General features: G+C 41.9%; 1 protein-coding gene and 1 long non-coding RNA gene across 3 annotated transcripts in view; one reads left to right on the top strand and one right to left on the bottom strand.

Annotated features, from left to right (window-relative positions):
• The window catches only part of mctp2a (multiple C2 domains, transmembrane 2a), a 36,030-nt gene extending 20,440 nt beyond the window's left edge, over positions 1-15,590 (top strand). For both annotated transcript variants that reach the window (XM_085164454.1, XM_085164453.1), the window contains exons 18-23: positions 3,491-3,610; positions 5,398-5,439; positions 9,966-10,075; positions 10,208-10,317; positions 12,523-12,620; positions 14,775-15,590. In XM_085164454.1, coding sequence (XP_085020580.1) covers positions 3,491-3,610; positions 5,398-5,439; positions 9,966-10,075; positions 10,208-10,317; positions 12,523-12,620; positions 14,775-14,834 — 540 coding nt within the window. In that variant the 3' untranslated portion in view covers positions 14,835-15,590. The remainder of the gene's footprint in view (positions 1-3,490; positions 3,611-5,397; positions 5,440-9,965; positions 10,076-10,207; positions 10,318-12,522; positions 12,621-14,774) is intronic.
• A 1,775-nt stretch (positions 15,591-17,365) lies between these two features.
• Positions 17,366-22,547, bottom strand: part of LOC146515567 (uncharacterized) — a 52,684-nt gene continuing 47,502 nt past the window's right edge. Inside the window, exon 3 of the long non-coding RNA XR_014875195.1 lies at positions 17,366-21,623. This is a non-coding gene — a long non-coding RNA (uncharacterized LOC146515567). The remainder of the gene's footprint in view (positions 21,624-22,547) is intronic.

Genomic DNA, 22,547 nt, shown 5'->3' with positions numbered 1-22,547 from the left:
ACGTAATCTGGCATCCGTCCACAGCCCCCATGACTGACCCTCATAATGCTGGCTGGCGCTCTTCTCGCTTTGTTTAGCTTTCCAAGTGGAGTGCAACTGAAGAGAAATAGTGAAGACAGAGCCAAGATTAAATCTTTTGTGTTTTTGCTTGGTGCATAGTTTAAAAATAAGGGTATTTTTGAAATGTACCACACTGAGGGGAGGAAAAAAAAGAAGCTTTTATTTATTTTTTATTTTTTTAAACAGAAACAATAAGGATTTTGTGAAGGCCCTGGTGCTGTGACATTACACTTATTTGGATTATCAACAGTTTTATTTATCTTATACTGATATCAGGCCTATATTTATAGTCTGTCTGCATGAAGAGAGCATTTGGCAGCCTGGTAGTCTGGCAGTGTGTCTGCCAGTCAGTTGTTTAGGTTGGTAGATCGGGCCACCCCCTGTTAATCAATTTACAGAGTGATAGAAACTTATATAGAAGGTGTCTTTGTCCCTTTGTTCTTGCTACAGTCCCTTCTCCCTCTCCAGGGAGAGTGTGGGTGGTGGAAGCTACCGTGCTTGCTCAGCTTTAAGTTATTTTATTCACACTTTTAATCGCTGAGTGCTTTATTATTAGGTGCTGGATTCTGCTGGCCAGGGGATCTGCATGAGAATGCATTTAGTGGAATCATATTAATGGCACTATAAAACAAATCTGTCAGGCTGTTCTTAACCCTCCTGGCAGAATTGCTCTGCCCAGGGTTGCCCCCTCCTTCAAGCGCTTACAGGTGGCTAAGGAGAGTGCATCTCCATCATCTACTCCACCGTGTGCTAATAGTTTTATTAATTCATTCTTTTTTTTCTCCCTAGGCACCATGTGCATAATCATACAGACATTTTTCAGCTAAATGGTGTTTGTCAAGGGAGGTTTCCTGCATTAGAGACACTCCTTCCAGACATACATACCAACACTTGTTCAATTACAAGTCGCTCGTTATCCAATTTTGCTGTGGGTAAACCGCAATGCCCAGGTATATCATTAATTATTACTACTCTGGCTTTCATTTGCTGCTTTGTGTCCTTTTTGGTGAAATAAATCACAGTTTAAGTATTTGTGCAACATATTAGCAATGTCATGTTGACAAAAAGACGATTAAAATATGCGGCTGGGCTCGGAAATGGAGCCGAACGCAATTAAAAACGAGATTATTTTCCTACAAATTTACACTTACTTTTGAAAGGCTGCACTTTGTCCAATATGTCCTTTAATCACTCAGCTGCTTGCTAATAAAACATAAACCACTTAAGTGGGGAATTAGCTCCGTCTCCATTTCACAGAAACTCTGTAGAATGTGCGGAGACAGGGGGAAGGAATAGCCCTGCCTCCTCTCATTACTGCGGAATATCTGACGGCCAAGTCTCAGTGTGCGCACCTGAGTGAAGGAATCTGAGTGCCTCTCCCAGATGTTTCTCTCCGTCGTTTTTATTAGTGTTAAAAAAGCATGTAAATCCTGAACACATGGGTTGACATACCATGAGGGAGGAATTGAGAAGATATTTCTGACAGTTTTGGTTTATACCCTCATTTAAGCACTCAGTTTAGACACAAGGCATTGTATTTCTGTAGGCTTTTATCTTGTCCACTGAGCCAGAACGCTGTGAGAAGAAATTTGCATTAGTGGGCGATTATGAATACCTGTGACAGATTCTCTCTGCTGGCTCCCTGGGCGGAAATGAATTGGCTCCCTCTGTTGACTTGCACAGGAAGACAGAGACCAAGCAATTAGACTTTAGTGGTTAATGTAGAAGCTTTTGCAGGGAGGGCAAGGAGGTTCAACATTCCTGCTGGGCTTGTGTCAGTTTCCAAGCACACCCTCCCTTCCCCCCTTTTTTCTCTTTTCTTTTTTTTTTAATGAAAATACTGGGAATATGACAAGCTACCTGTCCACCAGCCAGCAGAATTCCTCTGGGGTGAGGGGAGCATTTCTTTAGATTGCCTCATGGGAACTCAGGTGACAACACATGACGTAAGTTATTCATAACCGAGAGGAGATGTAGCGCAGCTATATCTGCACATCATGCATATTCATTGTTTACCTTTTTTTTTTTTTTTTTTTATCATTTACCGGCTCTAGTTTGTTTTTGTGTACGTAATTCAAATGAGCTGTAACAATAACATATTGCTTATATTGTTCATTTTTTGCATCTTGGTGATCTTACTGATTCCTGCACTGCACTTTGGCCCACCCACCCCTCCCACCCAGGTTGCATAGAGGGGATAATAAGCAGTACAGTAGCGAAGCCCAGGGCTCTTGGGCCACAGTGTTGTCGGCATTAGTCACGGTACACGTTTCCCTGGTGGCTGTTTGAACCTAGGCCTTGTGTGGCAATAGGTAGACTGCCCCCCAGAGCAACATGCACAGACTCCGCATGGTTGCTGTGACAGGAGCAGTCTGCTGTTTACAGGCCTGCTATTGGGGCCTGAAGGCCTCAGTGCTTCACATCCTGTCTCGAGCTTAACTCGAACATATTGTTCATACTCTAAGCAGCCTCCAGCTCTTTGAGCCTAGACTGCCCACTGTGACCGTCGTGTGGGTTCAACATAGTAGTTACACTATGTTTGAAATGGACGTGAAAGCTAATGTAACTTTTGCAAAGGAAGCATTAATCGCAGAAAAAGTATACGCAAAATTTCACAACGCAAGATGAATTGTGGTAAATAAAAGTGGGCCATGTTGGGTGCACTGGCACGTATTCGCATTTTATTAGATTTTAGGACATCTAATATAGCGTGTGGGGGACATTTAAAATTTTTTTTTGATTTCATCCATGTCAACCTGCTGGTGTGATCCTCCTCAAACATTCCCGATCATTTCAGTTGGAGGCAGACTCATTAGGCTGTCACTAAATGGGTTTAAATACAGCCGTCCAATTAGTGCTCTGCTGTGAAATGCAGTGGGTGTTGTGCAACGTGCTTAGCACCACTCCTTTACAGAATTATGAGGGATTACTCATTCAGTGTGATCCATCTTATTTCTACCAGGGGTCTTGGCTTTTCTCAGTATCATTGCCACAGAGGGGGTAAATGTTGCAAATGCTTTTCTAGTTGCCATATGTGCTTCGTCAGAAAGCGTTCCTGTCTCTGAATCTAAGAGGATTTGATGTGGATGTTAAAAGGCAGCATATCATGCCTATCCATGTCAGACTTTCTGTTCAGCAGTAAGGCACTCTGCCAGCACAGTGCTATTTGCGTGTATACTGCAAATAGGATTTCATGATATTAAAAGTTGAATGTCTTTTACTTTCAAACTGCCAGGGGTAAAATCTGTTGCCACTGGCTGTAAATCTTACGAGCTTAGTACTGTAGCTGTCATCAAGAAATTTAGGACGTGATTAAAACCATTATATATTTTGTTCTGTGAAAAGGTTTGCTGAGATTTGAAAGCTGGGTGAGGGTACAGTGGTGTGTGCTGTGTGCTTTGCTTTATACTGTCATGTTCTGTCTCCTCAGATCTTCCTCTTGACAGTGTGGCACTGGGAACTCTTCATGCTTCCCCTCTTCCTGCTTCTCCTCATAGGCTGGAACTACTTCCAGCTCTCAACGGGAAGGGCGAGCTACAACCAAGACCTGGTAAGCGATGAGGACTCGTAACTTCAGTATTTTCTTCAAATGCATGGTTTCACAGTGCAACAGTTTGTAACAAGTTAAATGGATAGTTCATCTCAAAGTCAGTCACATTTTTTCTCTCTGCCCTCCACTGTGCTTCATCCATGTAGATTGTTTTGGTGTGAATTGCCCTGTTTTGGAGCTATCTGCTGTAAGCTGCCTTCTTTTTGGCACAAGATCTTCAAAGCAGAAGGAAAAAATGTGACCTGGTTACTCAAAAACACTCCAAAAATGATTCTTTGTGCTTATGTGGCAAAATTACATTTCAAAATTTACATTGAATTAAATCAGCTTTTTCTTTTTTGAGTGAAGATTCACAAACCTTGTTGTGAGCAGATTTTAAAACAGTAGCTATTTTCTTTCTACGATCTACATCTGCCAACCAAAAGAGTCAAGCAGCTAAAATTACATCGGATGGGAGGGGACACTGTGTTTACATCCTGCTGTGCTGTCACCAGCACAAGCAACTCGCCAGGGGTAGAAGGACTTTCTCATGTGAGGGATACGGTTGGTTTGTATAGTTTGGTAAGAGCGAAAACAGTTTCCACATTAAGCTAAGAACAATGTTTTTGGATTTTTTGACTGACCAGGTCCTGGTGTGTGGAAAGAGACATTGCTGCGTAGTTCTTTATTTTATTTTTTGGTGCTTTGAGACACTCGAGATAAGTGCCATCTGGTTTCATTCTACTCAGGAGAAGGCAGACTATCACTGAATTAATATTTGTGAATAAAGGAGCACTACAGCTGAGATAAATGTGTAAATTTGTGTATATGTAAAAATTTTTAGGGGTGATTTGTCCCTTTAGCCCAGCGGGCATATATGCAGTTTTACAGCAACATAAATCATTACTTTTTGAGCCACTCCCCAAAAAATATCTTCCCCAACACTACAGTCAGTTGTGGCAGCTTTCCACTGTATGCAGCTCATAGCTAGTAACATTAGTTTCTATGTTGTCTCCAAATACAAAACCTCAAGCAGCAAAAAGCCACTCAAATGAAGTGACTATGAATATGCGATGCAGCTTACAGACTGCTTTGTCCACATCTGTAGGTGGAAGACTGCAGGTCTTTCTACAGTGTTATCTTTTCTCTATCTAGTCTTATGGAAATGATTCTCGCCCTACACATGCTTGTGAAGGTTAATGCTGTTCACACTTCTGACTGCCCCCCAATTTCACTGTGTTGTAAGCCTTCTCACTGGCCAGCCAGGGGCCTGGCCTCCTCACGCACCCTCCCCAAAGCGAAATCTCTGTCCCAGTCATTGTGTTTATGGCTGCTGGCTCAAGATGCCATCCCTGGGCAATGTTAAAGCCCAGGATCAACCTCATATCCAGTGTGGAGCCTCTGTCACCCTCATGTGACCCTCTGGCCGGCAATGACACAACTCTGTGCCCAGGCAATGCCACAGCGCGCACCACAGAGGGGTCAGGGATGACTTGATATAAAGTGATCTAGGCAACAACATCCAAATTAAATGTGTTTTTTCTTTCCTTTTCTGTTTTTCTGTGTGCTTATGTTGTGAAGAAAAGAGATTGCTTTGGTGTGACAGTGCTCTTGTGAGGAAGGCCCTTTTTCACCTCTGCTTTTGTGTGAGGTCACCCCTGTGATGCAGTCTCTATGGAAACAAGCCTCTCCCAATAGGGGTGAATGTACTCAAAGAAAATTTCATTACTAGGTGTTTGTTAAAAATGCTCCAGTGCCCACATGTCCCATTCGTTGGAACTCACCCTCTACCCTTTATTTTCTCTTAGGTGAACATGACCATAGGTGACGACGAGGAGGAAGACGAGAAGGTATTTTATGTTGTCTCCTTCTTGCATTTTAAGGGATAACTTGTTCTGCTAGAATGCTATTTCCTCTCAGTTTCACTATGAATGTAAATACATATTTTAGCGCAGGCTGTTTTAACATTTCACTGTGATTTTACACAACGGCTTGAGCAAAAATCCTTTAAATATTTTTTTTTCTGAATAACTAAGGTTAAATCAAACACGGCGATGCGTGCATGCTTGTGGCAGAGACAAACCCGATTCAACCAAATAGCTGTGATTCCTTTGCAAATGTCTTCTCAGGAAATATTCAGACAAAATAAAAAAGCCACACGGGTCCTAGTCAGTATTTTAGCATAGTCACAATGACAGCTCTCTGAAGCTCTTTTCCATATTTTCATGCATTCAAAGTCTGTGAAACAGTTGTAGCACAAAGCTCTTTGTTCTCTTCCTCTGGGCGCTCAGTATCAATCCTGAATGTATTGCACAGAGTTTCTGCAGCACTCTACAAATCCAAACCGCATCATTAGGTAGATTTCGAGTCCGCTTTTGGGGACAAAATAAGTAGATTTTCTTATGTCATCCTTTTCTAAAGGGAGACGTTACACTGAGTATGATCTTTTAGAACCGGATACAGTAACAAACACATACCGCACCCCAAAAGGTTATCACTTATCTTCACTTTTTCCTTTGTGAGAAATCATAAATAATAATGACATCGCTTGAAAAACAGAACAACAGGAAATCTTTAAGTAGCCTGAAAATTATACTTCCCACAGCAGATAATATTCAATTATACTCAACCCGCTGTTTTTTTAGTACAGAAGGGAAAAAAGTTAACAGGGATGTGTATTATTGCTTTATGGCAATGAAGTGTGGAACTAACGCAAAGCCTCCAAGCAATGACCCCTGTGCTGCGTGTCTAGGCCCAGGATTCATATCCATAATGTGCTCAATATATTCTGCTGTGATAACCAGGGGCTACAAAAAAAAAGCCAGCTTTGTTTAAAAACACAGGCACATCCTGCAAATCCTGTCTGAAAGGACGGGCTAATTCACAGATGAAACTCGTGTGATATGTCTGCACATACAAAGTGGAAAACCCACACTTCCTATCAAAGCTACTAACAGGCAAACCGAGGCTTAAACAAACAGCGGCAACACTGAGAGAATCCGGCATTTCATCCACATTGAACTGGGAACTGAATTGATCAAATCATCATTACATTACGAGGTCAGAAAAATCATTATTGGTTTCACCTTGAAACTTCAACACATAAGCGAGAAATATCTCTTTTTTTTTCTCCCACAAACTGCTTTGGTTTATGATTCTCTATATATACACCATGTGTTTGCAAACTCAGCCTTCACCTCTTAAAGCTTTTTGAAAGGTTTTTCCATGAGCCTTCTAAGCCCTTTCACACTCAGAGGAAATGAAATATCTCCTTTCATTTACTAATTAAGCAGTCACCCATGTTTGTTTTAAGCTGTCAGCTTTAATTTAAAATGGCTTATTTGAAAGTCTTGTTATGGTCTTGCTGTCACTTGAATGCGATATCATGCAGTTAGATCAAGCAGTGTAGCTTTACACACCCTATCAAAGTCTTCTTTAAAAATATTTGGGGTTAAAGAGTGATCAGTGTTAAATTTGATGACTTCAAAGCCTCACTTTTTCCCCACAGTCTCTTTTCCCTCTGAGAAGGTTATGATTACCACTCAAATATGTTTTTATCCCCCCCTCTTTTTTCCCCCTTGAGGAAGGAAATATGTAAACCTCAGTCAGAGCGGCAAGAATGTGAAGGCATGACGTTAAAGAGAGACGAAAGGCAAGGCAGCATTACAGCAGGATAATACAGAACAGATTCCCTGCCTGTGAACAAATCTGTCCTCAGGGAAGGAGAGGGCTTACAAATTATGTGTGGCCAAAGTGACTTCCCTTTGGCCTTAGGTATCAATGGAGCACATAGACAATATTTAATCATAACATAAAGAAACAGAGAGGCAAAACAAGTCCATAGATCTCCAACAGAAACGAACAGGGAAGAGGAAACAGCCTGTACACCCCCGCGTCCAAGTCTGAGGTTGACTTGCTCGCAGAACCCAGCCCAGGGGAGTTGGTGGGGGGGTGAAGAGGTGGTTGCGGGGGTGCTAGACTGGGCTGCGGGGTTACTCCATCACTCACCCGATAGTCCACATTCACCGCTGGGTCTCCTTGAGCACGCCAGCCAGCCAGACTGCCCATGTCGTGATCTGTGATGTGCACGTCGTGCTGCATGTGGACCCAACATTACATTAAAGCTCTATCTCAGCAAATTGTTTGTTAGCTTGTTTCAGGAACGCAGGTGTTTTTTGTTTAGAGAGATTTTGTATCCATGTCAGGAAAAAAAAAGAAAAAAAAGATTCAGTCTGAGAATTCAAATTTGGCACCGTTTATTCTAATTAAAATGATGCTAAATGAGCTCCCCCCCCCCCAGCTTTTGATAGCTCCACATGTCTGTGAGAGCATGTTTACCTTTGTGTGGGAGATCAAATTGGTTCTCCATTACGGTACCTTAAAAGGAAGCTTTTACAATTTTATCTGAAATGAGACTATGATTTCACACAGGTTTTCTAATCAGTAGACATTTAGGCCTCGTTTAGTCCATTCCCAGTTCAGCCATCCTTTCCCATTTAAGAGGGAGATCTTTTATTTATTTGTTTTCTTCGCGCTCAAGTACATGCTTAAAAGAGAGATGAACAAAGAATATCATCACATGATTAATGTAGGAAGGACTTCAGTTTTGGTCGCTAAGGAGATGGAGGATTTCAGGAATCTTAAAGCAGATGAATAATGATAATCACGAGAGCTCTGCCTCTTGATGCATACTTCAGAGCGCATCTATTTGTCTGTTTTTTCTTTTAGAAATGAAAGCCAATATGGTTTTCTCTCTTTTTCTTTTTTTCTTTTGGGGCCTAGATTTACCTCGCGTGCGTATCCGTTGTAGATAAATAATGCTTCGTATCTCATACTGTAATATATTTGAATTCCAAGTCATGTAATTGGGCTGCTTAAACAAGTTTAAATGGAAATAAGGAAAGGAATGCCTAACTGACGAGGCTCTATATCAAATGAGCTATCATTTGATGTGTGGCTGTCTTAGTCCTGCAGGAGCTTACCAACACGGTTCGTAATGGCTTTTAGCAAACTCTGAAGATGTTCCGTGCCTTCAAAATAAACTTGAAAGCGTCCCCAGTCAGCTCAACTAACACCTGATGTGGAGTAAAAAACACTCAGGATAGTTTCCTCTGTTTCCCTCTGCCGCCCAGTGCAGTGGGGTGTAGAGCAAAAACGAAGCGTGCACACAGATAGTCGTCTTTCCTCATAATGAGACCGTGAGATGTTAATTTCACAGAAAGCATATTTGTGATAGTTTTTCCTTTTTTGGACAGTGCTAGGCCTTCAGTGTCTGTCCAGATCGGAGCCCAGTGGGGGAGGCTCCGCTAGTGTGGGAATTGCTCTCTTCCTGCGCCTTTCGTGGAGGAGAGTGGGCCCAGCAGTGGGGAGTCTCTCTGTGCTGGCAGACAGCGTGTTCCCAGGGGCTGCCTCGTGAAGCTCTGATAAAGGCACTCTGTCTGCGCCCTGTCAATGCACACAGGCTGTGGCTTCAGCTGACTTGTAACACAAACATATAGACATCCTCAAGCCTCCTGTTAGGGTCCATTAGAGCAAGCCAACCACCCCCACCCCCAACACTCTCATCCCCCTTCTCACTCTCCCTCTCCCACACTTCTCTCTGTCATCATTCCTGTCATTATTTCCTCCTTTTGATGTGAGGCTCCTCAGCCCTCTTTAGCTTGTGTTACTCGTGTTATCTCTAGTCTACTTCTCTGCCCTGGAAGGCTTCACAGTTGCCATTATTTCCAATGTTGATGCAATCACGTTTGCTTCATTTCAAGACAAACAGCCCAATCCGCTCTCGTTCTGACTTATTGCTTTTCCACCTTGTTTATTATCTCAATGCATAAAAGCAAATAGCGCGCTTTGCGTCGTGATGGTTGTGATAATATTCGTGCGTGGTGTTCTAAGCAGGTTGAAGTGTGTGTGTGTTTTTTGTTTTGCGAATGTTAGGATAGGCTAGGAAGCTTGTCAAAACGTGTTCAGACTCGTCCTGTGCAGGTTCCTGGAATAAAATCGCTCCTAAGTTGTGAGGACCCCTGCACTTCTTGTCTAGGTCGTCTAGTCTGCCTGATTGCAGATGGCCATTTTCTGTACTTTTCATCTACCGGAGAGTCTTGATTGTGCTGCACTTGTGCAACAGCTCCATTGTGTGTGACGGACAAAAGCTGAAATCTCTCAGTGCTCTGAAGCTGTTATGTGGATGGCCGAGTCTGTCTCATCTTCAAAAGCATAGTCTGAAGATGTACAGTGTTTGCTCATTACGGGCCATTCAATAGATAAATCACACATAATAGCACAGCAGAGATAAACTGGTCTTTGTCTACTCTGCCCAACAATTGACATACAGTGTACCTCATCAGTGTCTGTGCATTTTTTTTTTGTTTCATTTTAGGAACCCGGAAAAAAGGGTTTGATTGATAAGATATATATGGTGCAGGAAGTAGTGCTGGTTGTCCAGAACGTTTTGGAGGAGATTGCAAACATCGGGGAGCAAGTTAAGAAGTAATATGAGTATTTCATAATCACCTGCCAAATATCTGGATTTTATTATACATAATACATTTAAATGACTAATATTTTATTGTTGTAGTGTATATATATAAAACTTAACTGGACATGTTATTCTTTTTACAGCATATTCAACTGGTCTGTCCCATTCTTGTCGTGCTTGGCCTGCTTGGTGCTGTTTGTGGCAGCAGCGCTATTGTATTTGATCCCACTGCGATACATTGTACTGATATGGGGTAAGTACCACATGTGGAGAAAAATCGCAAGCATGTTGAATTCACAAAAGATACTTAATACCTTTTGTTATTTGATCCATTTATACATATATATAAAACCAAAAACATCCCTACAAATATTATAGAAAGAAATATATACCTATATCATCTTTGCAAAACACAACTTCTTTTAGTCTTCCTAACTGTGAATCCATGATTTAATGAAGTACACTAATTTAAGAACTATGCCATCTCAACACCTCTGCAAATGCACAGAGATCAGACAGCTGCAGAGGTTTGCTCTGCCAGTGTGGGCTGATGTAGCAGAGCCCAGCAGAGGCATGACCGAGGGTTTGTATGAAAACAAAGCAGAGGTAGAGTAGCAAGCTGTATATAATACATGATGTCCTTGGGCAGTCTGTAGGCTCCTGGTCTAGCCTCTCATTATCTGCTGTAGTCATAGAGAATAGACCGTCATCTCAGTGGTCAGGGAGATATGCTGCCCTTAACAGGCTCTCCTCCTCCAGCTGTAAGCCCACAACCACTGTACTTCCACACTGCCTTCAACACAATCAATACCAAAAAACCACCATATCAAACAAAAAACACACAGTCTGAGACACTCCTCTGCCTTCCCAGTTAACCCCCATCTCTGTGGTTGCAAGGCAAGCCTTTCAAGTTTCTTGCACATATTTAAGTCCTTAGGTTCTTTGTCTGCATGCTGAGGTACAGGCAGTACTGAGCTGTGAATATAATGGTCCCATTACAAGACCCAAGAGATTTTTTCCCCCCTCTGTGGTATGGAACTATTTGTAAAGTAAATATAGATGTGCAGAAAAAGATCATATTGAAGCAAACAAAAGTGGAAAAAAGTTGTTATAACCGAGTACCTATAGTTCAAATTAAAGTAACTGCTAACACTTTGTAACCACTATTAATGAATAGTACATTTGTGGGTAATTAAATATTTTATTCTTAAATGAGATTCAGATGCTTTAGTAAGCTAAAGCTAAAGTTGTTACATGCAAAGTTGTTACATAATCTTTCACTTGTTTATAAAATTACTAATGCCAATGGGTTAATAACTGATCTTTGATTTATTGTGATTTTACAACGACCTGATGCATGCATGTTCAAAAAACGTTATAACCGATTAATGAATGGTTAATAAATACTGTTTGAGTGACTGATAAACACTTGTCATTGATTAGTTAATGCACAATTTTACACCCATTAAATGTCAGACGTGCCTCGATCTGTGATTTAAAAAAAAATCTTTTCTTCCCATAAAATTTTGATGCTATCTCCTTTAAACTTCCTGCTTTTTTTAACTTTACTTCCTGGATATCCTGTTCTGATGTGTGGGTATGTGACACCATTGGTCTTCAAACTCTGAGCAAATAGTAAGCCCCCGATTTATATGTCGAAGGGTAATACTACTGTTTGGGAGTTGCGTCTCCTTGTACAACCCAGAGACCATTATTACCTTTTCTGGAAGAATCTACAGGGTTCAGTCGGGAAGATGTTTAGCATTTGTTTTTGAGAGTTCTACTATAACATCCTAGGATGTCAAAGGGGAGACCATTTGGCACTAAGGTTCTGAAAAGTGATTTGCGTCTACTGCTGATTCACAATCGTTGTACACCACCTGCTCTACTGGTGATTTGATAAACTGGATGCAGCACACACTGCGAATGTGGTCAGGAGTCCTTCTAATAATTACAAATAAACTTTGTTAATAAAGGGTACGATCATATTTGAATAATGTTCCTTATGTACAACTCATCCACTTAACACACTGTTTACTGCAACAGCTACACCCTTCTTGCACATGTTCTTTTTCAGCTATTTATTAATAAGTGACTTTTATGTATATATATGCCTGTATATATTGTGCTAGTCTTAGTTAGTGTATTGTCTGTCTCTGTTAATGTTTGTTTATAATGGAGCACTGTAACAAAAAATAATTTCCCCTAGGGATCAATAAAGTATTCTGATTCTGATGATTCTGATTAACAATACTCCCCACATTTTTGGTTGAAAGGAATCTGTTAAAGCAGCATCATGTAATGCATTACTTAAACAAGGTGGGGAAATTCTGCACTGATAGAGTTGCACAACTGTTTTTTATTATAGGTGTTATTTACAGTACAAAACTATATAAAACTATATAAACTTTTGTCCTGCACGACAGCTTTATTTAATAATGCATTCCTGTTTTCACAGGCATTAACAAATTTACCAAGAAGCTGCGCAACCCATATAGTATCGACAGTAATGAAATACTGGATTTCCTCAAGAGGGTGCCTTCAGATGTTCAAAAGGTAAGGTCCAATTTTACATACAGATATGGAGGGAATTCCCTGAAGATGTCCGCATTATTTGCTGTACCAGAATTCCCAAGTGTTGCAGAGATATATCCTCTGGCTTTGTTTGATTATTAATGGACACTCGCCTTTAAAGCGGGCTTGGCCCAATTATTCCACAGTGCAACTCCGTGTAGCTGCTGCAGTGCCCGAATAAGGAGATGCTCAGATCTCTCCTCAGCCATATTGCAGAGGCCTTGTCCGTTATTAGCAATTTTGCGCGGCTGATTGAAGCGCTGTGACATAAAAGCCAGTGATTGGCTGCATGCCGACAGAGAGGGCTCCTGACGTGTCTGGCTGTTGTGTCAGCAGAGAAACTCTGATGTGGCCCCCAGTCACTTCAGGGTGGTAGAGTCAATTAATGTAGTTGCGAGCCCCAGTCGACTTGCTGGGTGCCATATGTGATTACATATTAGCCATGGCTGATATGTCATTTGCATTTACATCACAGAGCTGAGAGGAGCTGTCAGGGTGTTATAAGTGGCGCTGGGTGCTCGGCGCTCTCTGACTGAGGATTTTGCTTAGCCAGGAAATGAAGTGCCACACAATGCCTTTATCTCGCAGGTAACTCACCAGACAGAATAGAGCGAGAAATCCTGACTGTCTGGATCTGGCAAGGCACTCTCACCCTAGTCTGTTTCTCAGCTGCACCCTTGATGTCCTTCTGCAGCAAGCCATTGCTGACTTCTCTGTGATGTTGGAGGGAGCCTGTGTTGTTTGAGATTTGGCTGACTGAGTTGGCAAAACAAGGTGGTGAATACATTTTGATTCAGAATCCTTTGTATGTCTTTTTCCCCCATTGGGATACACTATTTGAGCTTTGAAATTGACTCATTTTCAAATCCCATAGAAACAATACTTTTTTTTTCCCTGTTTTTTTTTTTTTTTAGCCTGGATTAAAAGAGGAACTACATCTTGAAAATAGCCACAGTCATAAAAAAGGAAACAAAACACTCTTAAGATTAATCATAAGTACGTTCCATTATGCGCTGTGAAAAATAACCTTAACATCATATACACAGGAGACCCAAAAACAATAAACCACATATTGTTTTTTTTGTTGACTTAGAACTTCAATCCTCACATAGGTGTGGACACAGAAGACCACAAAGGAGGAAAATTGACTCCTGTCTTTCTTGCAAATGTGACTTGGCAATTAGTGCTTGTGCACATCTACAAAGTCCGCCTCAAACGGGGACTTCTGACAACACAGTGTCTGTCTTGAAATAAGAAGCATCTGTCAGTTCTGAGGACAGTTTCATGTTCTGATGCAGGAGGCAGTCACTTTGTTCCCACATTCCATCTCCCATTCTAATAATGGAGAGCAGCTAATTAGCATAGAGTTCTTACCTTTATTCAACAGATTCACCGTATTGTTTGAGCTCAGCGAGCAAGCTTCAAAGCAAGTTTTCAAATTCCAACTTGTCTTTTCAGCTTACCCTATGATCGGCCCTCTTTGGCATATGATGGGAATTTTGGTGGTAATTTTAAAAAAGAGGAAAAATTAGCGTCCGAATAAACCCGATTCTTATTTCGCAAGCACATGCGGAAATCTATGGATGAGAAAGTGTGTAACATGAGTTGAGTTCCTTGAGTTTAACAATACATATGTAGCCAGGAGAAAGAACAAGGTCTTAAGTTCAAATATCACATTTCAGGTCCAGATTTAGCCCGGAGAAATTAAAGTCACGCTGAGGTTTGCAAAGTCATAAAGAAACTTACACATCAACTTGTGTTGGTAGCGCTCAGCTTAAACAACACTAAACACTTACAAAGTTTTCTTTAGGGGACATAACTTACAGTGAGTGATTATGCAGCTCGCAACTCCCTCACTGGCCTGGCTGGCAGGTCATCTCAGCAGTTGATGTCTGTTTCTAATATTGTGATTGTGGTGCAGAATGAGGGGGGCGTTCACTGGTACAGAACCCTTGACTCTTCAAATCCTTCCTCCCTGTGATTAATCCCCTCTGCTCCTGTGTTTAAAAAATGATTCATTACAGGCGAGCCTGCCTCGCTTTCCCCTGCACCAGCTCTCCTCAGGGGAGCCATTACCGTGCGCTCCACTGAGCTCGGATTACCTGCCTCTGACCAAACTCCTGTTTGTTTTTACAGGTGCAGTACAGTGTGCTGAGAGCGCCCACCAGCCAGAACCAGGCGCGGAAGAAAAAGTAAGCTCCGCAGACACGCTGGATGAAAGGCTGGTCTCTTTCTAAATGTGGCATGATGCAATCCACCTGACAACAATGCTCCGGTGCCAGCAGAGCCCCTGACCCCGCGCACCCCATCATACCACCCTAACTCTGCTCCCTGCTGCTGAGGGGCAGCTAGCCGCTCTCTGGCTTGTGTGTTTGCCACCCCCCTGACAGGGGCTGTGAACTGCAGCCGCTAGGAGGGCAGCACATGGCGCTGTCAATCACAAGCTTGGAGGTAAAGAAAAGAGAGCATTGCGAGGCTCAGCCTTCATCTTTGGATATAATTTAGAAAGGAATGAAAAGCATCTGGGGCTTTTTTTCGACTTTGGTAAAACGGAGAAATTTGCCTTAAAGAGAAGAAAATACAAACTTAACAAACCACTGCAATGTTCTTTTTTTCTTTATATGTTCATTTAACTAAAGGTCACATATATTTTAAATAACTGTGGTGAAATAATATTTTTTGTTTATATTTAAAATATTAAGGACAGAGTACTGAATTTATCTTTTTTGTGGTATAGAAATGCTTTATTTAACGTAATCCTACAAGCACTCCTAATTTTATCTCAGTAACAAATATAGTCATGAAATGTATTATTTCCAACTTGCTTGGCTTAAGTAAAGTTTTTGTGTTTCCTGTTAAATTCATGTGCAAGTTTTACCTCCTAGCATCGTGTCTGCATCATCAAATGGAGAATCTGCAAGAATCCTGAATAAAGAATCTTGATCAGTTTGAGTTCTTGTTTTTTTTTCAATAACTGCACTCTTGTGAGCATGGATTACACCACTTCTTTACTTGAATACACAGTAAACACATCTGATTACACAACACAGCCATTGAAACGGCGCTCACACACCGGCCACTGCTGCGCCTTGGTTACCAAGCTCACATCAAAGCTGTGTGGCTCCAGTGTGCTTCCTAATGTATTGCTTTGTTGCCTTCTCACAATAACAGGGTCCAGATGAGAGAGAAAGAGCTCATCTCACAGAGAGTACTCTCTCCATCCCCGGCACTTAGTGCTTTATATTTCCACTAAAATCACCTGGCCTATCTAATGGTTGCACACGTACACACACATACACACACACGTACTCTGTTTTTCCATCTGTATTCCCGCAACAGTTTTTCAAAGTCAAGGGATATAGCGTATCATCTCTCAGTGTTCCCGCGCATATTAATTTTAAATACGCAAAATGATCGATTGGCATCTTTGATCATTTTTGATTGTGCAAAACAGTATTTCTTCTTATTTATGTTGCTCACATAAATGTTTCACAAAGTGACTAAAGAAATGTCCTTCAAAATAATTGCATCCTGTAGAATATATGAGAGTACATAAGAGGAAATTAAAACTAGAAATAGTAGTAGTATTTCCTTCTTTGCCCACTAGATAAATGGCAAATACTCTCTTTCACAATATACAATACAATATATAGTTATAATTGAAGTTGAGCTGAACTGAGGAGTGGACTCCAGCAATGGAAGTTTGTTCTAACCAATTGGGGGACTGAGCATCACGGCCGGGTCCCCTCCCTCCCACCCCCCCACCCCCCCCTCCTCCTCAGGAGTAGCACGCTGGTGAAAGAGCATCCATCTGTGCTTTGTGAAGAGTTTGATTGGCTCAGGGGGACCTGGTGGAGCCCCGGGCTATCTCTTTTGACAGGCTGATAGAGACATCACTGGGCTCTCCCAGGAGCTGCCACCAGGGGTCCATTTCAAAGTGAGAGGGTGTGGAGGTGACCCTGAGCTTCTGACGAGCTAAATCCCACACACTGGCTGAAACCCTCCTACATTCTTGGCTCCAGTGGGGCTTGGGGGGGGGAGGCTGGTTTTGGCTGTGCTGAGAAGAGGGCATCGCGGGGAGGTGTGTAAGGGGGGGTTACAAGCAGATCCAATGCAAAACCTGATGAAACGTCCCCAAGAGGTGAAACCAATTAAGCAACACTCCCAGGGTACTTTTAAGAGACATTACAGCAAACAACCGGATTTCATCTAAATATCTGACAGAACAAGTGAAAATAAGAATGTGAGATATACGGGACCAAAAACAACACCGTTTATCTAAAGTCATCGCTTTGGTTAATAGCACTTAGTTGAAATGATGTGTCATTTGACATATATATTATTATAAAGATAAATTCTTCCAGTTACGAGAGGTCCTAAGGGACTATGGTTGCCTGCCTCCAAGCTGTCAAATCTTTGAATCTGTGGCACTGAGGTTGTGGACTTGGATGTACCCCGTATCATTCATATTCAGTGGATCATACAGAACAGTCTGACAGGGATTCAACAATTGTTGATTCTACTTTGCATGCACCGGTGCGCACTCATGCTCTCTACTTATATGCACATATGGCACGCACACACAAACACACCTAAGCCCCTCTTCAAAGTGTTGTATTCATATTTAAGGAATTATTTATCAGTATATTTTCTCCTGGGACAGTTGCAGATATTTGCAGAGGAAGTCACTGTGCAATATGGTCCCTGAATGCGGTGGGGAAAATCCCTGGATGTTTTACAAGCCCGCTAATGAACATTTCAGCCACACAGCAGTTAACATTGTCTGATCATATTCTTTCTCCAGTAGTAGTTGTTGTTGTGCATGGTGTGGCAGTGATGTCTTCATCAGGCTGTCAAAAAGGAAGTGCCTGCAGCTGTGGCGGATCCCCCCAGAGCCTGTCACACTCCTTGTTTCCATGGCAGTCCTTCAGGCAGCACCACAGGCAGGCTGTGTGCAAGGACCCATACAACCTGTTTTTTCAGCAGCCGCTCTTCTGATGTTCAGCCCTGGAGCGGGCGTCAAACTACCAAGTGCAGAGAGGGAGAGCGAACACTGCACCCTTTGTCGCAGTTCTGTGTTGCTTTACAAGGAGATGCATAGAGAAAAAAAAAAAAAACAGAACACAAAACTCATTTAAATAAGCCAGTGTTCTCAACAAATCTTTAGTAATTGTTACTGTTACAATGCTGTTAAGGTTCTCTGACCTCCCCTCTGACAGACATAATGCGCACGGGAGGAAAAACCAACAAAAGCACCGCTCTCCGTTGACTTACATGTGTTAAAGCGCTTGTGCATGTGTTATTTGGTCTCTTTGTACCACCGGAGAAGCAGGTCATCACCGGAGATCACTGGCTGCTCTGCAATTCCCAAATGGCCTAAATTATTACGGCAGAGGTTACGATTTGCCTCTAAACAGAACACACCAATGCACCAAATGAAACATGACCTGTTGTGCATCAGCTCAGTTGTAAAACACGATGCAGAACATACTGATGTTGCTACAGTTAGCGACTGTTTAGCCCAGTGTATATTAACACGTCTACATGAGACTGCATTGGGAGTTTTTAAAATGATGCTGTAGCCACCTTGAGCTGTTTTCCTCCAGATTGCGCCTTAACTAGCTGGCACATTTCTTTAGTCTCTCCTGATGAAAGACATAAATTATAGTAACCAGGACTGATGTCGTCTCTGGGAATACGGGCGGCAATGTAAGTGAGATAACAACAGAGAGAAAAATGGTCGCTAATAGCAGCTGTTTGCACTAGCTCCAGTTTACTAATAATTCATTTTGTGGCCCACAGTACACGCTGGTGTTAAGAGATGGCAAAAGCCATAATTCTTTATAGCATCAAGAACTGAAGATGGCCTTTAAGAGCTGAAATTAAATCATTGGCCTTTAAAAGCATCTCTCCAAGGGGCGAGCTGCATTAATAAATTCAACTGATTCTGCTTTAATATTATTCAGAGTGCATTAAAATGAAGACAACAGCTGGGATCATGGCCAGTCTCGAGAGCATTGCTTGGGCCAATGAGTGCCGATGTGATGCAAAGCATGTCTAAGCACAACCTTGCGTTGTGGACGTGGAGGGGGACACAAGGTCTCAGTGCCGTACAGGTGCGGGCCTGACAGTTGCTGTTCCTGGATCAGAGGTTGTGCTATACTGACACTGGTCACAGGACAGCCAGTGCCTGCTTCAAAAAACAATGTCAAGTGAGCCACCCGGCTACCCAGCCGATCAGGCCAGTTGCTGCCAGTATCATGACAGCACTGCTTAGGAGAGCTACAAGAATTTTCACACACTAAACGCTTTGGTTTTACAGTCACTGTTTGGAATAGTTATGGGGTCACTTTGTTATGCTGAAAAATGGAATGGAAGTGTGTGTGTGAGAAAAAAAAAAAGCAGCACTGCAGTTTTGTTAAAAGAAAAAAAAAATGAGCGGAAATAAGTGTTAAGCTTTCTAACATTTGGTGTTACATCAGTGCTCTATAGTTAGCACAAGCCCGCGCGTCAGGAAACAATACAAAGAATAATTGAACTGCATATTTCATTCTAATTAACAGTGATATAACGCAATGTGACTCTCAGCCTCCTGAGGAAAGAGCACCATATTTTGTTTGATGAATCTGCTCAAGCCACCGCTAGTCTCGCCGCTAACCCCTGGGGAATCAGGTATCATTAGAGATATGAACAGATCTGCTTTTTTGTCTTGGAGAAAGAAAAGAAAAACAGGGGGAAAAACACATTTCCTCAGCACTGGCACACGGGTGAATGTGAAAATGTTCAATATTAATAGCCTTTCATCAAGGACACAATTAGGACACCTCTATTTGACACATTCTATAGGTTCAGAATGAATATGAATATATGGTCCCAAGGAAGGAGCCACTGGCTGAATAACAAAGTGAAATCATCAGGACACCGAGCAGAATGAAGAACACACAATATGCCAGGTGGGCAGCTGATGTATTTTGATTCATTGTGAATTTAAAAGAAGCAAGAGATTCAAAGTATATCAATATTAGCCTGCTTTCTAATTCATGGCCCAGGGCAAGTTGTATATTTATCTAAATTAGCACACATGCTGCTATACAAACACATGAACGCAACACACATATTAAAGGGACCACATTACATTCTGCCGTGCTGAGTCGTAACACTTTGAAAGTACAAGACTTGTGTGTTTCAGTATTTTAGTCCTTTTTCAGAGAACAAAAAAAAAAAACTATTAAAACCCAACACTGGTCATGGATCAGTCAGAGGTTCACGGAGAGCACATTTGATTAGTGAGTGCAGTTAAAGATATGTAATTTTCTACACCAGAGGTTCGTGGTTCTGACTGCAAAGTGAAGGTGTGAAGAGGGCTTTGGTGAAGTGAGGAGACTAATCACACGTGCATCACCCCTGAGCACTGTCTCCTCTGAGCTCTGCCACATTATGACACCGTAGAGTCATGTAGCACACAAGCACAGTTAGGCCCATTAACCACCGCAGCTAATTATCAGCTCCTACAAGGTCTTCAAGCTCTCAGGCAATGCATGCTCTCATTTCTGATTAAAAACATAAATGCATTCAGGAAAAAAAAAAAAAAAAAAGAGGATCAATTACACGAGGCAAAAAAGATAACAGCTCTGTACCAGAGTAATTAGGCTGGGTGTTTCATCAGAACCGCTTATTCTGTGATGAAGGTTTAAAGAGTCCAGTGGCAGAAACACCACAACTGTGTTTGTTTTATTTATGATGCTGCAGTGTCACCCACCGGGGCCCAATTAGCCTGCGACTGATGCCTTGGAAAGAATCTGTCTGCGCTGCTTTTGACAGGAAATGAGAGCTTTACTTTGCTTGTGTCCTTCTTGTGACCTGTGGACTTCAACCTGTTTAAGGGCCAACTGGCCAGCAGGGCTGACTCGAACATGTCGCCACAACAAACTTCTTCTCCGTTTTTAAAAAATTATTATTTCTTTTTTAGTTAATTTGCCTGCATATATCATACCACTTCACAATGTCAACAGACGGTGCTGTGGGACTTACTTAGCCAAAAGCATCCGCTTCTCCCCTGGCCGATTTGATAGCGATGTTCGACAATGTATGTAACAGCACTCTCACCGTTCCCTACCCACATGAGGGAGCACCACCATAAGGAATGAGCCTGATTGGCTTGAGCTCCTACACCAGTCTCAAACCGTTTGTCAAAGTAATTTTCCTAATTAACTGTGATGTGCTCTGATTAGGATAGTATTTACCAATTTACATCATATCAGGCAGCACAGGGTTTAAATTGGCTTTCATGAACGCAGTGCATATGTTTTACGGCAGTGGAGTGAAATAAAGCAGTAAATGAACTCGTCAAGCTTTGATAGGGTATTACAAATAGGTTAGTCTGAAATTTCTTTTTTCATTTTGGTGAGCTCGGCTTCTCCTTTCAGTCTTAATAACAATAACAGCCATTCTTAAATCTACTGTATTAGCAATGCCTCACATTTTCCTCTTTTCCTCCCTGTTAGAACAACACAGCGCTTCATGTAATCCTTGAATAACTGCACACACGCACGCAGGCGCACACACAGAGACACACACGGACAGATGTAGTTTATTAGTTTCAATAGGCAAATGAAAAAGAATGTCTATGGTCCTTTAAGCAAGCAGCAAGAGACCAATTAGCAAGTATCTCTATTCAATTTCTCCATATCTCTACTTAGTGAGTGTGAGGGAGAGCGAGGCCTGGGAGGAGGAGTTTGAGCAGCACAGACAGGAAGAGAGAAAACAAAGCCATCATCTCCCAGTGCTTGCCCCCCTCTCCCCTCTCCTCTGCAGCTCCAATTACTGGCTTCTCTCCCTGCCATCAGTATGCAGCAGGGCCGCTCCTCTCCTCCACTCGCCCCAGGCCATTGAATACGTTACCTCTGCTATGGGGCTCGGGGCTCAGGGGCACTGCGCCCCCTAACCCCCTGGATAATTTGGGATTCCTGCTCCTGCCTTGGAGAGCTGAAAACAAATAAAAGACCCAGATAAATATAAAAAATAAGGTTGCCTCACAAATATCCAGAGATCTACTGATTTATTGATTTGTTCATTCCACCACTTATTATTTGTAAATCATTACTGATCTGCAGCCACCCACACCTCCATCTGAAACCTATGCGAGGGGAGAAGACTGCACTTCATTCAGGCACTAGTTGAAGCGGATGAAAAAGTGGTTTTCAAAAATTTGTTTTTCTTCCTTTAAAAATGTCCTGAACAACAACAACAACAACTGGAATTGTTATTTTGAAGGGCATTACACAATTTCAATTACAGTTGAAAGTACTGTTCATTCATAATTGTTCATTGTTATTGTTCGGTTTTGCTAACAAGTGCTTCCAGTAGAATAACAAAAACTTTCTTAAATTTTCTGCATAGAAAAAAAAAAGCAACCTTTTTGTTTCTATAACAAAAACCAGCGCCAGGTGAGAATTACCGCTTTCATTCTTTTACACCCCAAAATCTGCCCGGTGCACTTGAGGCGAGTCTGTATAGCTGTTCAAACTAGACTGCCTCTGGCTTAGATTTCTCTTCCATCTCCCCGTCTTTGTCCATGTTTCAGATCGCTCGCAGCTACAGACCACAGAACTCCTATTAAAGCACTTCAGGTTTCATGAGCACTACAGAAAGCCGCGTTTTGAAATCCCTTTTAAACAAAAACTAACAAAAACGGCAAAGTATGACAACCTGCTAATCCGGCTCCCCAGCATCACTACTTACATCACCATCTCAATGCTCAAGCGAGCTTGAATGTACCAAAAATGCCCACAATCATAAAATGAATAACAAAATGTTTCTCTGCTGATGTAAAACTGTAAAACAGGTTGGGTTTTTTTTTTTTTTTTGGTCTCGAGCCTTTCATGTTGACAAACACAGCTACACTGTAGT

This window comes from Neolamprologus multifasciatus, chromosome 7 (genome assembly GCF_963576455.1).
Source record: "Neolamprologus multifasciatus chromosome 7, fNeoMul1.2, whole genome shotgun sequence".
Classification (NCBI taxonomy): Eukaryota; Metazoa; Chordata; class Actinopteri; order Cichliformes; family Cichlidae; genus Neolamprologus; species Neolamprologus multifasciatus.
Note: the sequence above shows the minus strand (reverse complement) of the source record. Positions and strands in the feature narration are given on the sequence as shown.